Source organism: Wyeomyia smithii, chromosome 3, assembly GCF_029784165.1.
Source record: "Wyeomyia smithii strain HCP4-BCI-WySm-NY-G18 chromosome 3, ASM2978416v1, whole genome shotgun sequence".
Classification (NCBI taxonomy): Eukaryota; Metazoa; Arthropoda; class Insecta; order Diptera; family Culicidae; genus Wyeomyia; species Wyeomyia smithii.
Genome location: NC_073696.1, coordinates 64,282,092 through 64,296,464, shown reverse-complemented (window position 1 = coordinate 64,296,464; position 14,373 = coordinate 64,282,092). Strand labels below are relative to the sequence as shown.

The window sequence follows — 14,373 nt, the reverse complement described above, 5'->3', positions numbered from 1 at the left end:
CAACTACAAAGCCGCTCCATGTCGGCCTCGCAAATAACAGCGCACCCAGATTCCCATGTCACATAACCGCAATTATATCTTCATTCATACTGACTGTCAGAGCGAACAACGGTCTTTGTAGCATATTTCAAAATAATAAGATCGAGACGCGTCTAGTATATAGGTCATCCTCAGCCAATACAACTCACCTTCGGCGGTCATGAACTCAATCAACTGCTCCAACTCGTGGGACATGGGACAATCCTCGTTCGACGGCAGGTTGTAGTCAAGTGCAGTGTAGACAACGATGCCAAGTTTCAAAAGGATCTGAAAGAAGGATATGAATTTTTCTATTAGTATGCGTCTTAACTCAGGTATGGAATCCACCAATGAATACAATATTATTACTGCCCAGTTGCCGAGTTTTTTGAAGTGGCATAACATCAACATCGGCAGCTTATTTTCATTCAAATCGTGCTGCGAACCACATTTATATCAATAGGGCAATCGTAACAACCGAAAAAGAGCACTTAGCAATCGAAAGATCGGTACGTCTGCCGAGTGTGTATCCGAAAAGAGAAAAGGAATGTAAGTAGGATTACTGTCTCCCCAACAAAAGCCCTCGATGATTCAGTGAGCTATAAGAGTATACAATACGGCGATGAACGACATGACAGGAATGCTGCAATAAGTACAGAATAAACAAACACTGTTGACTTGAAAACTTATTTGTAATCTATAAGCAATTGAAAGTTACAACCAATAATGGTGCAATCTTTAGAGTTACTAACAATAATAAATTTTTGAAAACCAATACTTAGTAGGAAACGAAAAAATACTTTTTTGGAATTTGGTTTTGAAAAGCATTGTTTGCTCTCATCTCGTTTGAGTATCTGGAATGAAACAAATTCACTTCAAGATTTTATTCATTTTCGAAGAGAAAACTATCAGTGTTTTTACATTTGAGCATTTTCATGCAAAATGATTCAAGTTATTATGGTTTCAAGTTGAAAAATTTGGAAAATAAATATTAAATTATAAATTGAAACAAAAAAGGGTTGAATTTTCTCTTCATTTTTTTCTTGAAACTTGACATTATTCCGAAACTTTAGATAAGAAGACCTGGATTGAGAATTGAAAAAACAATTTTTTTCTCAAAAGTTGAGTTTTACACAATTTTACAAATTTTCTATTCTATGAAAATAGTTGGCTTTTTGTGGTTCTCCAACGGCAAACAGAAATTTATTGAAAAGTACAGTCAATATGTTCCCATTCACGGAAGTTAATTTGGCTTGGATTTTTTCAATGTAAAACTACGTCTATAGAGGGGTTAAATTAAAATTCTAAATCGGAATTAAATCATGTCTAATTTGAATTCTTATCACTCCGTTAGTTTATAACTAATTTACTTCGTTCTTGCAGTAATCGATTGGATGCTATTTGGTCCAAATGCAGAAAATTATAATTTGTTTATGCGAACTGTCGTACTATTGAAAATTTGAATTCGTTTAGAAAATGTATCAAACTTCGTTCAAAATGTTGGAACGTCCAAGGAAGGAGGTTAATTCGACTTCACAGCGCCATTTCGAACTCTATTCTGTCTACCATCAGTTAACGTCAGCACCAACAGAATTTTTTTGTGATCCAGTCATACAGCTGCAATATGTAATACGCAACAGAGTAATAAAAAGGTGCATGGCTGAGAATGCTGCACTTTTACTATCTGCTTCCATCCTATACGAGAAGAATTTGATTGTCTTCCTTTCGTCGTGTTATCTTGTTGCGTGGTTGATCAGTTTTACAATCCGAAAAGTGCTTTTAGTTTTAGTGATTTTGACGGCAGTTTGGGAAAAAAATTCTTCAAGGAACGTTCTACCCCCAATGGCGTATCTTCCGATGAGGTAAGTAGTTTTTGTAAGGTAGAGAGATTATCAAAATTTTCAGCAGAATCTATCAAGTCTAGCCGGAAATATTAGAATTTAAGAGATTTTGATGGTTTTTGAAAAAAAAAACCTTCTAGGGTCGTTTTACCCCATTTGGCGAACTTGGCTTATAAATGAAATTAAAGCTTTCGAGTTGCTTCACAAAACGCTATATTTAGATATTTTTTCTAGCGATGTTAAGGAGAGTAGAAAAACCGCGAAAATAGACTATTTTTAATATCGTTACCATGTGTTTTTTTTAGGAAAAACTCATCAAGTCTAGCGGGAATTATTGCAGTTTTTGTGATTTGAAAGTTTTTGAACATATCATTTTTAATGAAAATAAATTAAAATTTTGCATAATTTCCTACCTTGAATAGACAAACAAACACTGAAAATTTCAACCCAATCGGAGAACATTAAAACATTAAAACATTCGCTCTTAGGTTGCTCAACACTCTAGTACCTAAGAAAATTTTCAGACGGACTTCGATAAAATCACTTTAAATTTTTATAAACATTTTTTAAGTATTTGTTGAAGCTTTTTAGATGTTTGACTGAAGCCCGTCTTAAAGCGCACTAAGCACTAGAGGGTTAAAATAGGTTACCTACCCTACATACGAAATAAAGTCTTTTTGCGTCTTGCTTATGGTTTAAAATTAGTTTATTTGACACGGCACGATACATTTTCTGTTTTACTGAGCCAAGTACAATTCGTTTTAATTCTACGTTAGCAGGGAAAAGAGGGAGGCCTTTTTTTTATTCTCGCGGCCGACTACGAGCTAGTGGGGATTTAAGATGAGAGGAGGGAAGATACAATTCTTGCTTAAAACTAATTAAGATATACGATCTATTTGTGTTTCGACTGCTGTTCTTTTTTGTTTTTTAAACATAGATTTAGGCTCTTCGTGTTCGTGTCTCCAGCGTCGTATACGGGTATTCTGACAAATAGACAAAAGAATATTAAATTTTAATGTCAGTCTGACAGCACAGTTGTGTCAATGACAGTACAGTTGTGTCATGTACTGAAGATCACCGCTTCCCAGAATGTCTCTAACGGGAACGTTCGGTTGTTTTCCTCGGGCCCGGAGGGAATCTATAAGCTCGGACCTAACATCGCAGAATTCGGCACACGACCAAACAACATGCTCGATGTCATTGTAGCCATCGCCACAAACGCAGGGATTACTGTCTACAAGCCCTATACGAAAGAGATGCGTGTTTAACGTGTAGTGTTTGGACATAAGTCTGGACATCACGCGAATGAAGTCCCGACCGACATCCAACCCCTTGAACCATGCTTTCGTCGATACCTTAGGAAAAATGGAATGTAGCCACCGTCCCAGTTCATCTGAGTTCCATGATGATTGCCAACTGTTGAGTGTTCTCTGACGCAAAATGCTATAAAATTCATCATATAATTCATCTTTCATAAATATCGCCATCAATAGCACCCACCTTAGCTAAACAGTCAGCCTTTTCATTACCCGGAATCGAGCAATGAGAAGGGACCCACGCTAAGGTAACCCGGTAATTTTTATCTGTTAAAGCACCTTAAAACCGCCGTTTTTTCCCCCAGGAAATACGGGGTGTGCTTCACAGGCTTCATCGATCGCAGAGCCTCAATGGCACTGAGACTATCTGTGAAGTTGAAGTAGTGGTCCATGGGTTAGGTTTCGATGATTCCAAGAGAGTACTGAATAGCAGCAAGTTCTGCGACGTACACGGAAGCAGGAGCATCGAGTTTGTAGGAAGCGGTAAAATTTTCGTGGAAAACACCGAAGCCAGTGGACTCATCTAGATTAGATCCGTCAGTGTAAAACCTTTTATCATAACTAACATGTTTAAACTTATTGGAAAAAATCTTAGGGATCTCTTGGGGTCGCAATTGATCCGGGATACCAGAAATGTCTTGTTTCATGGTGGTGTCGAAGAATATAGCATTATTAGAAGTATCTAAAAGTGCGACATTGGAGGAATCGTATGAAGAAGGATTAATATCTTGAGCCATATAGTCAAAATATAAAGTCATAAATCTGGATTGAGATTGAAGGTCGACCAAACTCTCGAAATTTTCAATTACTAATGGGTTCATAACTGTGCATCGAATTAGCAACCGGTAAGAGAGATTCCAAAAACGATGTTTCAACGGAAGAATACCCGCTAACACTTCAAGACTCATCGTATGGGTCGACTTCATGCAACCCAAGGCAATACGCAAACAACGATATTGTATTCTCTCTAATTTTATAATGTGCGTGTTCGCGGCGGAGCGAAAGCAGAAACAGCCGTACACAAGAACTGACAATATCGTTGTTTGGTATAACCTTAGAAGGTCTCCTGGGTGAGCACCCCACCAAGTTCCGGTTAGCGTACGAAGAAAATTAATCCTCTGTTGGCATTTTTGTGTCAGTTACCTAATATGACAAGCCCAGGTGCATTTAGAGTCGAACCAGACTCCGAGATATTTAGCGACTAAAACCTGAGAGATCGTTTTACCCGTTAGTAGGAGCTGCAGCTGAGCTGGGTTATGCTTCCTAGAAAAAACGACCAACTCAGTTTTCTCCGGAGAGAATTCGACACCCAGCTTAAGAGCCCATTCAGACAAATTGTCTAAGCTTTCTTGCAATGGTCCTTGCAGATCGCTAGCCTCGCTACCAGTAATGGATACAACGCTATCGTCTGCAAGTTGCCTTAGCGTGCATGAATTTGCAAGACATTCATCGATGTCATTGACATAGAAATTATATAAGAGAGGACTTAAACATGAGCCCTGGGGAAGGCCCATGTAACTAATTCGGGAAGTTGTTGAATCGCCATGTGAGAAATACATATGCTTTTCTGACAACAAATTGAGCAAAAAGTTATTCAAATTTGGCGAAAGTCCCTGCGATTGAAGTTTCGCGCTTAAAACTTCTACAGAGACAGAGTCAAAAGCCCCCTTAATATCCAAGAACGCAGAAGCCACTTGCTCTTTTCGAGCAAATGCGAGTTGAATATCAGTAGAAAGCAACGCTAGGCAATCGTTCGTCCCTTTGCCCCGGCGAAAGCCAAATTGAGTATCTGAAAGTAAACCGTTTGTTTCGACCCATTTGTCTAACCGTAAGAGGATCATTTTCTCCATTAATTTCCGGAGGCAAGAAAACATCGCAATCGGCCTATATGAATTATGATCAGAGGCAGGTTTCCCGGGTTTCCGAATAGCAATGACTTTTACCTCCCTCCAGTCATGCGGAACAATATTTAGCTCAAGAAACTTGTTGAACAAATTCAACAAGCGTCTTTTTGCAGAGTCGGGTAGATTCTTCAACAGGTTGAGTTTTATTCTATCTAACCCTGGAGCCTTATTGTTGCACGACAGGAGAGCCATTGAAAATTCCAACATCGAAAATGGAGGCTCTTCCGTAGTTACTATAAACGCGTCGCGAAAGGTTTTCTGTTCCGGTACAGAGTCCGGACAGACCTTTTTGGCAAAATCGAGTATCCGGCGATCTGAATACTCCTCACTCTCATTCGAAACGTCACGGTTCCGCATGCGCCTGGCGGTATCCCAAAGAGTGCTCATCGCTGTTTCCCTCGACAACGCGTTTACGAACCGCCGCCAGTACCCGCGTTTTTTCGCCTTTACTAAGCTCTTCATCTGCCTGCCCAGTGCCTCGTACTTTCGAAGCAGGTTGACAGTGCCGTACCCCCGGTAGTCCTTATACGCCGCGGACCTTCGCGCGTACAGCTCAGAGCACTCTTTGTCCCACCATTTGTTGGGAGGGCGCTGTCTAATCGTTACCCCGGGTATCGGTTTCGTCTGAGCTTGAGTCGCGGCGTCGATTATCAATCCAGCAAAGAACGCGTATTCTTCCTCCGGAGGTAGTTCCTCGTGAGTCTCGATAGATTCCGCTATAATAGACTCATAACGCTTCCAATCAATATCACGTGTAAGGTCGTAGGAAATATTGATTGGGTTCGGGGGAGTTGAACCATTAGCAATTGATATAACGATTGGAAGATGATCACTACCGTGGGGATCGTTGATTACTTTCCACTGGCAATCTAACGCTAGTGATGTCGAGCAGAGGGATAGGTCAAGCACGCTTTCACGTGCTGGAGGATTAGGTACACGTGTCGCTTCCCCAGTATTCAAAAGTGTCATATTGAAGTCGTCGATCAAGTTACAAATTAAAGAAGATCGGTTGTCGTCGTACAGCGACCCCCTTAGCGAACAGTGAGAGTTAAAATCTCCCAAAATCAAAAAAGGTGCGGGAAGCAATTCTGCTATATCAAGGAGTTGCTTCTGTTCAATCCGCGCGGATGGGGGCATATATAACACAACAAGGCAAAGGTCTTTTCCATTCATATTCGTTTGAATGGCAACAACTTCAATATTCGAGATCTAGGGGAGTTTGATTCTGGAAAAAGAATAGCACTTTTTAATCCCTAAAAGTACCCCTCCACCGTGTGAGTCTCGATCTCGACGAATGATGTTGAAATCGTGGAAATTAAGTTGGTCATTTGAATTGAGAAAAGTTTCACAGAGCGCGAACGCATTACAATTGTATGTGTTTATCAAATGTGAAAATAAATCAAATTTGGGGATGATACTTCTGCAGTTCCACTGTAACACAGTGACAAAATTCCTAACCTCTTTCGACGTATTAGTCATCGAAAGATACGATAGCTGAAATGAGGGGCCAAGTTGCTGTGAGTTGCTTCAAAAAGGTTTTCACTGTAGGGAGAAGGGCAAGAAGAATGTTTTGAAGGGGATCTGGTATGTTGAATGTTTTAAATATGCAGTCCACAATATCAGAGAACTTTATGAACCCTGTTTCTTTTATGTGTTCTGATCGAGAAATGAGTGCACGAGGGGTTTTTGGTGCCCCAGGAAGCGGTGGGTACTCCTGGTTTGGTTTGAAATTAAAACCGGGGGGTACTTGCTTCGGTTTTTCTTCACCGCTTCCTTTTTGTGTTGTCTTATTGGTCATTCCGCTAGGGGTTATCTTACGACCTTTGCGAGAAAGATTAGAAGAGTTGAGCATTCTCCTCTTCCTAGATCCCTCTGGCAAGGCATAGGAACACCCTTCGACGGGATCGTCAGATGTACCCTCATCAGTTGGCAAGAAGGAAAAGATGTTTCCTGTCGAGGGTGGCTCAGCCCTCTTAAGCATTTCTGCAAAAGAGCGCTTTGATCGTTCCTTAAGGGAACGCTTAATTTTTTCCTCCCGTGTTGGTACGCGGGACATGCCGGAAAGGTTATGCCGAGTTCCCTCGCAGCGTGCCTTGTTGCAGCAGTAGGTGGCTGTATGGCCTAACTGCTTACAGTTTTGGCAATGCATGACCCGCGGTACGAACAGGCGTACAGGTAGACGAACCCTGTCCAAGCGGACGTAGTTCGGCAGCGCGGATCCGGCGAATGTTACTCGGAAGGAATCCGAAGGGAGGAATTTCTTCTTTCCTTCTTCGATGGATACTGAATGCAATTGCTTGCAATCCAGTATCTTTACACTTTGCATCAAGGGGTTTTTAAAACAGCCATCTCCATGACGCAAAATGTCATCGACAGTGAGATTCCCCTCGGTAACCACACCGTCGATTTCTACATTCTTGGCAGGGATGTACACGCGATACTCTCTCGTGGAGAGCTCGTAGCCAGCAATTTCGTTTGCTTGCTTCAAGCTACTCACGACAACTCGCAGTTTGTTCGGCCTCACCTTCGTAATCTCGGTTACGGCTGATAAATGTTTTGCCAGGTCTTTGCCAATTTGAGTAATATTTAATGGCTTCTTTATGGGCCGGAAAAAAACAACGTAGGGACCGCCAGCGGCATCTGGGTAAGCTTTTACCCGTACTTCTGGTACTCTTGGTACAGGACTTGGCAAAGGGGAGGGCACAGGGGAAGGTAGGGGTGAGCTGATGGGAGAAATTTCAATTCCTTCCCCGTTTGTTTCCACATCCAGGAAAAGCAGCACCTGCATGTCGTCCATTTTGCGGGAGCGTTACGCTCTACCGCACACAAACGATAAATATTCGAATATGGGGGGGGGGGTTCAAGTAGTTGATATTGACTTTTAAAAACAATTTTTCAATCTACAATGGATCAAATAAAAAAAAGAAAGTAATACTAATACTAATAACAATAGTAATAATAATAATAATAATAATAATAATTGTAGTAATAATAAAAATAATAATAACAATAATAATAATATCAATAATAATATTAATAATAATATTAAAACATAGTAATAATAATGATAATAAAAGTAAAAATTCTAAAGGTAATACTTCACCGAACGTCTAAGTCACGACCTCACGGCTGATAGTTGGATTAATCGAGTGTCTCCGCAGAACAAACAATGACGATCCAGCTTCGTGTTGTGACACAGTGGCCGTATCTTACACGCGACCTTGTAGATGCCACTTGTAGTTGACTTCCACTCGCTCGATCGTATGGTGGTCCGTGCTGCTAGCGGGGTAACAGCGGTGCGGGAGAATTATTCTTGCTGATATATCAGCTGCGTATCGAATCACTGGCGGGGTAGCCTGCCCCTACCAGTGTGCAGATGTTTCTGCCGATATACAACAGGCTATTGTTATCGCGCAACACAAGAACTTATCGACAAAAAACACCCGTACGATAACTCGTGTATTGTTATTTTGCGAACTCAAACGGAGATAAACAATTTGCGTCTAATCGAGACGAAAGCAAAACAACGAATGTTTTGCGTCTTGCGAAACTGGGGAAATGACATAAATTGAAAAAAAAAGGCGGAGCCACTTACAACATGAATATACAATGAACATCGCAAACAGAAAAAGAAATTTTGATTGGTTAGGGGTCATGCACAAATTACAAAAGGAGAGGGGTGGGGGGTAAGGGAAAGGGAAAGGGAAAGGGGGTATACAAATTTCTTACGGGGGAGAGAGTGATTCGAGAAGTTTTTACGTAAGATTATTTAAACAAAACAAAAAAAAAACTAATTTTCAAAATTAAAAAAAATGGATCCAGTTAAAAATATCTTGCTAAGGTTCTAACAGATGAATCCGGGACAGCGAATCCATCCCAGCTGAAAGAATATGAACTTTTGTGTGTTTGAGTTAATGAACTTGTTCTGTTTTTTTATTCTCTACGAAATTGTTGAATCTAAAAAAGTTTCGTTTCCCCAAACACTGAACATGTTTTTGAATTATTTTAATTCGTTTTCTAGAAAAAATCTTTGAAATAATTGCGGCAGGGGAAGAGGTGTTGTAAAATTATATGGAGTCTTATTCTGTGGGAAGGGGGGTCGAAAATTCCGACAATAGTCCTAAGGGGCCGTCCACATTCCACGTGGACACGAAAATCGTCATTTCAGACCCCCCCTTTCCGTCCCCTCTCGTGGACAAGCATGGATATTTATCAAACACCCTCCCCCCACTCTTTGTCCACGTAGACATTTTATTTACAACGAAAAGTCGAAAAATGTTTATTCCTGTGGTTTTGATTAGAGACTAAACAAAAAAATTTTAGCAAAAGAATAACAAAAATAATTTAAAAATTAGCTCAAAACCACCTAGACCAATAAAGCCATAAATCCTCACAAGATTCAGCGTGAGAAAGCCGAGAAATGTACTAAATAAACAGAGACGGGCAAAGCAAACGCCGTTATAATTCAGCTGAAACCTAAAGAAATGTAAAAAGATTTTAGCCCTTATTACAGAAGACGAGGCGAGCGGCGACCAATTTTGGTATTGCAGATGGCGAGTCGACTGGATTTTGGATGAGTAGCTCGTCTGTCACTATCCAAGTTTCACTCGCGCTCGCTAATACAACATTTTGCTCGCCTCGCCTCGCTAGTAGATTCAAAAATGAACTCTAAAAGATTTTGTTTTATGAAATAGTTGTGAACTGTCAAAAAAAAAAAACAAATGAGTGACTAAAAACAAAGAGGCTTCAATATGGCAGAAAGCTTCTGTAGAAGCTGGAAAGATAAAATCTTTTCTACAATGTAGCAAATTCAAAAAACGCAGCATACTGATTGATAACATTTTAACCAGAATGTAAAATATATATTATTTTTAAGTCAGGAAAACAGTAAACCTTAAAAAAAAAACAAGGAAACCCAAACAAATTTAGCTCAAATTTATCTTGCATCAGGGAAAGGTCGAAAAGTACTATAAAAATTAACGTCAAAAAACTCTTATTCGTCTCTAAACACTAGTAAGAAAGCATACAAAAGTTTACACTGAAAAAAAAACATACCTGATTGTCAGAAGAAGTTTAGAAGAGAATGATACCTGAATTTAACTTCATGTGACTTAAAACACGTTAAAAAAAAAAACAAACAAAAATTCTAAAAACGTATGTGAAGGTGAGAAAAAATTGAAAATGAAAGCAATTATAATTTTTTGAATCTTTTCTAAACAAAATCGCAAGCATAGGAACAAACCAAAAGATATGACTCCAAAAACGGCCTAAAAGCATGAAAATAAGATCATCTCGGAGATATCACCAACTTTTAAAAGTCATAACGGTCAGAAATTTACACGATCAGAATTTAGTCTAAATGCCTAAAATTCAAATTGAATTTCAAATTATATAGAAAACTATTCGAAGAGCAGTGAAACGCCTCTAAAACAAGGAAAAAATAGAAACGTCTTTTCGAATTCGTGAGAAAACCGCGTAAACGCCGAATCACGCGAGGAAAATGTTTTTTCTCCGAAATCCGCATAGAAAAAGATCTGCGAAAATTTCGAAATCCGGTGAAAATCGCCACGTAAGAATAAACCGGTAAGTAAGGTGGTAAGTGAATTTCGATTTCGAATTATTTTTCCTAAAATCTTCTGTATTTTCACTTTTTTATAACATTCTTAACTTTTCCGTCTCGCCAATTACAAGGAACTTTCAAAACAATTCCCGATCAAACGATTATAACAAACGGATAACACAAATATATCTGAACTTGATAGAAATAACAAAGCCTGTAATATTCTTGATATGCCAGAATAATAAAATGTATAGAATTATATCTAATTCTATTATCATACACTTTAGTGCTCAAAAGTATGTTTTTTGAAGCATAACAAAATTTGTTATTCAATTAACAAAATATTGTACATTCTAACTAATTCCGATCTTTTTCTGCCAAAAACCTCACAAAACTTGCTATAATTTGAAATAATCAGTGAGTAATTTTGATAGGAATTTTGATATTTTAACTATTAACAAGACCATGTTCAGAAACAAGTTGATACAAATGTTCGTAACATAATATTACGAATTGTTATTTTCCTGATATTTTTGACTGATCGTGACACAAATTCGAGATCTGAGAAGTATTCTGGATACTTATACGAATACAAATACTAATACAAATCATAAGAACCGAAGCCAAACTATCGTTTTTATGCATTTTGAGTAATATTGAGACACATGATTTATTGAACTTTTTTTTTAAAAGGTAACAAGAAAATAATTTAAAAACGATTATAGTCGAAAGCAGTGAATTGCACAATGCAAGTTTAATAAAACTTTGAGGGTTGGCAGGTCAAACTAAACCAAACAACTCTGCATACTTATTTTTCAAAAATTCAAATAGACTAACTCAAATTATTAGACCTTTTCTTATAGATCGATATATCTGAACAAGATTTAGAGGAAAGGTGTCAAGCAGAGGTGACCGTTATCAATTCGATTTATGCTTTAAAAACTTTGTAGGATCTAAGATTTTATCACTATTTTCAAATTAAAATTCGAATAATTTCCTGGAAGCAATCCTTTGATATCTTTTCTCCAATTCTTGTCATTATATATTTAGATAAAGTATCGAACTACTTAGGCTGCAGTTTTCTTCAGCGAGCTTTGGACTGGACTGCTGTAGAAAAACCGCCCTACGTTACATATAGTCACAATTTGCTTTACCTCCCCTCCCCTCTATTTGAGTGACACAATGTGACTCACAATGTGTTCGAAAATCAAACGAATGATTTTCAATTGAAAACGATGGTTAACAGCATTACTGACGCCTGACGATTGTTAATTAAAACATAGTTTTTCAGGCTTGGATTTTGACATTAAAAACAGAGCAGTGCCACAAAGAAACGGTACTCTGGGAACTCTGGGTGTTATGTTACCGACAAGCCTGGGAAATTCACACTGCCAAAGTTCACCTCACTAATTTGAACCCGTTAATCACAAGTAATATTTCGTACTTATTTAAAAAGCCAAAATCGTCCAATAACTTTGAAGTCGTTTAAATCGTGGAATCAATCTCATTGTTATTAGCAACTATTTCTAAAATGAACTTTATGTAATTCAATCAAAATAATCCAATTACTTAAATTACAAACACAGAAATTAAGGCCAGCAAGTGCTACGGGCCCAACAATGGAGTAATTTAAAATCGCATATTTTAAGCAGCAGTTTTTTAACAAAAAAAAGAGAAGCACAAAAACATTACCGCCCCAACGTTGGAGTAATGAGAGCATGCAGATATAGAATTCATGATTACATAATAGCAAATCATAAGGCAATCATAATGTTACGGTACAGATAATCCACGTATCAGACGGGAGGTAAAAACTGCAACGATGTTACGCCCGGCGATCACCACCCAGCCAGAGACGGTCATAGTCGGCGATCAGTCAGCAAGTTTTTTTCTTCTTCAATTATTTTTTTTGTTGTTTCGCCTGCCCCTGCTGGCTCATAAAGCAGTACTTATGCTATATACTCTACACCTCGAGTATGCATGGCACGGTTTGGCCCAACTGGCCAGTCGGTATTATCTGCTATCGAAAACGGATTCAGTGTTTAACTATCTGATTTTTTTCTCAATCTTTCTGCGTAGCATTACCACCATTGCAATTATTACCAGCGGAAGGCAAGTGTCGCAAAGACCACTAATGATAGATTAGATAATATATTTTTTGTGAGCATTAATTTTTCAACCAGAAAAATGCCAAATAAACGTTGGTAACTGTTAGCTAGTAACTGGAATGATGGAAAAACATGGTGTACGCAGCTGGGAAACATAGAATCATTATAATCATCATTAGGTTCAAACGCTTAGGCGTGCAGTAGATAATATCTAGCACACCGTTAGAACTGACCAGCCTTTCAGATGCGCAACGGTCAGCAATGTGAACTAGCCGGATGATTCGGCGATTCTCACACGTGATCTACGTGTTCTATAACTTGGCGAATGACTGCGGTATGCTCTAGCGAACACGAGGAATCGGAGAAACTCACCTACAGGATGATAATCATTACAACTGACCAAGGGCATATAGTTGCGGATTTCCGTTACGAACGTCCGCCTATGCGAAACTCTTAGAACGAAGACAGACCAAGAATCATTTGGCCTGGGAATAAACCTATCTTGATGTGGACCGATACAATCCTCAACAAAGCCGCGACAGGAAAGGGAATTTAATAATTTGCTAATCATAGCAATTGTGCATAAGCGATTCCTGCTACATATATCTCATGTTCCTATAGTTAAAAACGGTATTTAACATGCGGTAATGCGAAAGCGACACAGTCTTGATTTCGTAAGCTCGCAACATCCTTTGCAGGGGTCGTATATCCAACTTTATATTTACAAGCCACTAATGCATTGTTACGCGCGCGTAACCGTAATGCTCTGCCGGAGTTCGCCGCAGGGTAATCCAAGTCAGCTGTCGACCGCGCGCTGGGGATATGCCGGATGGCGGTCAACCTGCAGGTTTGCAAACAGTTACATTTTGTTTTTTTTTTAGAGCGCCACATAAATTTCAATTTGCAACAGTTGCCGGAGTACGGTTAAAATCTTCGCGGACCATCGATGTTCCGTTAAGCGAACGTTTTTTGTTTAGTAGGTTGATTTATTTTTTCGGATGCACTAATATGCCGCTTTTAGTTGGAGCTGCCTTGGTGATGAGATAAGTAAAACGCTTTCGGTTTGGATTGGGGTTTTCGAATTTTTAGCGCCTTGTGGCCATTGAGATGTGATGATGTTATATTTCAGAAATGTAAAAATACAAGCCAACAAACTAAACCGATTGATTTGTGGATCATCTTGTGAACGTCTGCAAATCGACCCGGAACTGAAATTGATTTGATTTGAACCTAACATTCCGCAAATTGAAATTATCAAAATACTGTAAAAAGAAAAGAAACTTTGATACTACATTCGGCCGCTCGCAGCCAGGAATTTTATTATTCGTGTCAGCAGGAAAGCATACTAATCATTAAATTTTTAAATCTTAATTGAACGGTTTTCAGAAAACAAGACAATAATGTAAACTCCAGACAAAGCTACTTTCGTAGAATCTACATTGCAATCAATGAACAATTTATAAGTAATACAGTTATAGTTGAAGAAAGACTTACTATTGTTTTTATAACAAACCAACACTGCGTCACTAAGTGCCCTGATTCAAAACAAACAAACGAAAAAAACAGTATAACACTGCAATAGTTTCACGGTTACGTGGGCACAAAAGAAAAAGTGAACCAACATAG

The 14,373-nt window shown here is 38.8% G+C and overlaps 1 protein-coding gene across 5 annotated transcripts in view; it reads right to left on the bottom strand.

The window, feature by feature from the left end:
- Positions 1 to 14,373, bottom strand: part of LOC129732956 (protein spire) — a 308,435-nt gene that overhangs the window by 183,986 nt on the left and 110,076 nt on the right. For all 5 annotated transcript variants that reach the window (XM_055694434.1, XM_055694435.1, XM_055694437.1 and 2 more), the window contains exon 3: positions 189 to 306. In XM_055694434.1, coding sequence (XP_055550409.1) covers positions 189 to 306 — 118 coding nt within the window. The remainder of the gene's footprint in view (positions 1 to 188; positions 307 to 14,373) is intronic.